A 2,500-nucleotide genomic window follows, 5' to 3' on the forward strand; every position below is an offset into this window, starting at 1 on the left:
TGTGTGTGTGTGTGTGTGTGTGTGTGTGTGTGTGTGTGTGTGTGTGTGTGTGTGTGTGTGTGTGTGTGTGTGTGTGTGTGTGTGTGTGTGTGTGTGTGTGTGTGTGTAAGTGTGTGTGTCTGTGTGTGTGTGTGTGTGTGTGTGTGTGTGTGTGTGTGTGTGTGTGTGTGTGTGTGTGTCTGTGTGTGTGTGTGTGTGTGTGTGTCTGTGTGTGTGTGTGTGTGTGTGTGTGTGTGTGTGTGTGTGTGTGTGTGTGTGTGTGTGTGAGTGTGTGTGTGAGTGTGTGTGTGTGTGTGTGTGTGTGTGTGTGTGTGTGTGTGTGTGTGTGTGTGTGTGTGTGTGTGTGTGTGTGTGTGTGTGTGTGTGTGTGTGTGTGTGTGTGTGTGTGTGTGTGTGTGTGTGTGTGTGTATTACGGGGGCTCCAGGCCTGCAGGCAGCGTCTCCTCCTGATCCCAGGTCAGCATCTCCACAGAATACTGCAGCAGCACCGAGAACAGACACACACACCTGGAGACCAGGTCAGCAGGGAGCAGGGAGACAGGGTCCTGAGAGACAGACAGGTGAGAGACAGACAGGTCAGCAGGGAGCATGGAGAAAGGGTCCTGAGAGACAGACAGGTGAGAGACAGACAGGTCAGCAGGGAGCATGGAGACAGAGTCCTGAGAGACAGACAGGTGAGAGACAGACAGGTCAGCAGGGAGCATGGAGACAGGGTCCTGAGAGACAGACAGGTCAGCATGGAGACAGGGTCCTGAGAGACAGACAGGTGAGAGACAGACAGGTCAGCAGGGAGACAGGGTCATGAGAGACAGACAGGTCAGCAGGGAGACAGGGTCCTGAGAGACAGACAGGTGAGAGACAGACAGGTCAGCAGGGAGCATGGAGACAGGGTCCTGAGAGACAGACAGGTGAGCGACAGACAGGTCAGCAGGGAGCAGGGAGACAGGGTCCTGAGAGACAGACAGGTGAGAGACAGACAGGTCAGCAGGGAGACAGGGTCCTGAGAGACAGGGTCCTGAGAGACAGACAGGTGAGAGACAGAGAGGTCAGCAGGGAGCATGGAGACAGGGTCCTGAGAGACAGACAGGTGAGAGACAGACAGGTCAGCAGGGAGACAGGGTCCTGAGAGACAGACAAGTGAGAGACAGACAGGTCAGCAGGGAGCATGGAAAAAGGGTCCTGAGAGACGGACAGGTCAGCATGGAGACAGGGTCCTGAGAGACAGACAGGTGAGAGGCAGACAGCAGGGAGACAGGGTCCTGAGAGACAGACAGGTCAGCATGGAGACAGGGTCCTGAGAGACATACAGGTGAGAGACAGACAGGTCAGCAGGGAGATAGGGTCCTGAGAGACAGACAGGTGAGAGACAGACAGATCAGCAGGGAGACAGGGTCCTGAGAGACAGACAGGTGAGAGACAGACATGTCAGCATGGAGACATGGTCCTGAGAGACAGACAGGTGAGAGACAGACAGGTCAGCATGGAGACAGGGTCCTGAGAGACAGACAGGTGAGAGACAGACAGGTCAGCATGGAGACAGGGTCCTGAGAGACCGACAGGTGAGAGACAGACAGGTCAGCAGGGAGCATGGAGACAGGGTCCTGAGAGACAGACAGGTGAGAGACAGACAGGTCAGCAGGGAGCAGGGAGACAGGGTCCTGAGAGACAGACAGGTGAGAGACAGACAGGTCAGCAGGGAGCATGGAGACAGGGTCCTGAGAGACAGACAGGTGAGAGACAGACAGGTCAGCAGGGAGCATGGAGACAGGGTCCTGAGAGACAGACAGGTGAGAGACAGACAGGTCAGCAGGGAGCATGGAGACAGGGTCCCTGAGAGACAGACAGGTCAGCAGGGAGACAGGGTCCTGAGAGACAGACAGGTGAGAGACAGACAGGTCAACAGGGAGCAGGGAGACAGGGTCCTGAATAATGTGATCTACTATAGAATAAAGAGATCTACTATAGAATAAAGAGATCTACTATAGAATAGAATAAAGAGATCAACTATAGAACAAAGAGATCAACTATAGAATAAAGAGATTCTACTATAGAATAAAGAGGTCTACTATAGAATAAAGTGATCTACTATAGAATAAAGTGATCTACTATAGTATAGAATAAAGTGATATACTATAGTATAGAATAAAGTGATCTACTATAGTATAGAATAAAGTGATCTACTATAGTATAGAATAAAGTGATCTACTATAGTATAAAGTGGTTTACTATAGAATAAAGAGATATACTGTAGAATCATGTGATCTACTATATAATAAAGAGATCTCCTATAGAATAGAATAAAGAGATCAACTATAGAATAAAGATACCTACTATAGAATAAAGAGATCTACTATAGAATAAAGAGATCTACTATAGAATAAAGAGATCTACTATAGAATAGAATAAAGAGATCAACTATAGAATAAAGATACCTACTATAGAATAAAGAGATCAACTATAGAATAAAGATACCTACTATAGAATAATGTGATCTACTATA

At 48.9% G+C, this 2,500-nt stretch overlaps 1 protein-coding gene across 12 annotated transcripts in view; it reads right to left on the minus strand.

Moving 5' to 3' along the window:
* The window catches only part of ubr2 (ubiquitin protein ligase E3 component n-recognin 2), a 73,013-nt gene that overhangs the window by 62,802 nt on the left and 7,711 nt on the right, over window positions 1–2,500 (minus strand). For all 12 annotated transcript variants that reach the window (XR_013804640.1, XR_013804641.1, XR_013804642.1 and 9 more), the window contains exon 5: window positions 415–545. Coding sequence is in view for 1 of the 12 variants with exons in the window: in XM_079695708.1 (XP_079551834.1) it covers window positions 415–545 (131 nt within the window). In the remaining 11 variants the exon portion in view is untranslated. The remainder of the gene's footprint in view (window positions 1–414; window positions 546–2,500) is intronic.

The sequence above is a fragment of the Notothenia rossii genome (genome assembly GCF_949606895.1).
Source record: "Notothenia rossii genome assembly, contig: scaffold_64, whole genome shotgun sequence".
Taxonomy (NCBI): domain Eukaryota; kingdom Metazoa; phylum Chordata; class Actinopteri; order Perciformes; family Nototheniidae; genus Notothenia; species Notothenia rossii.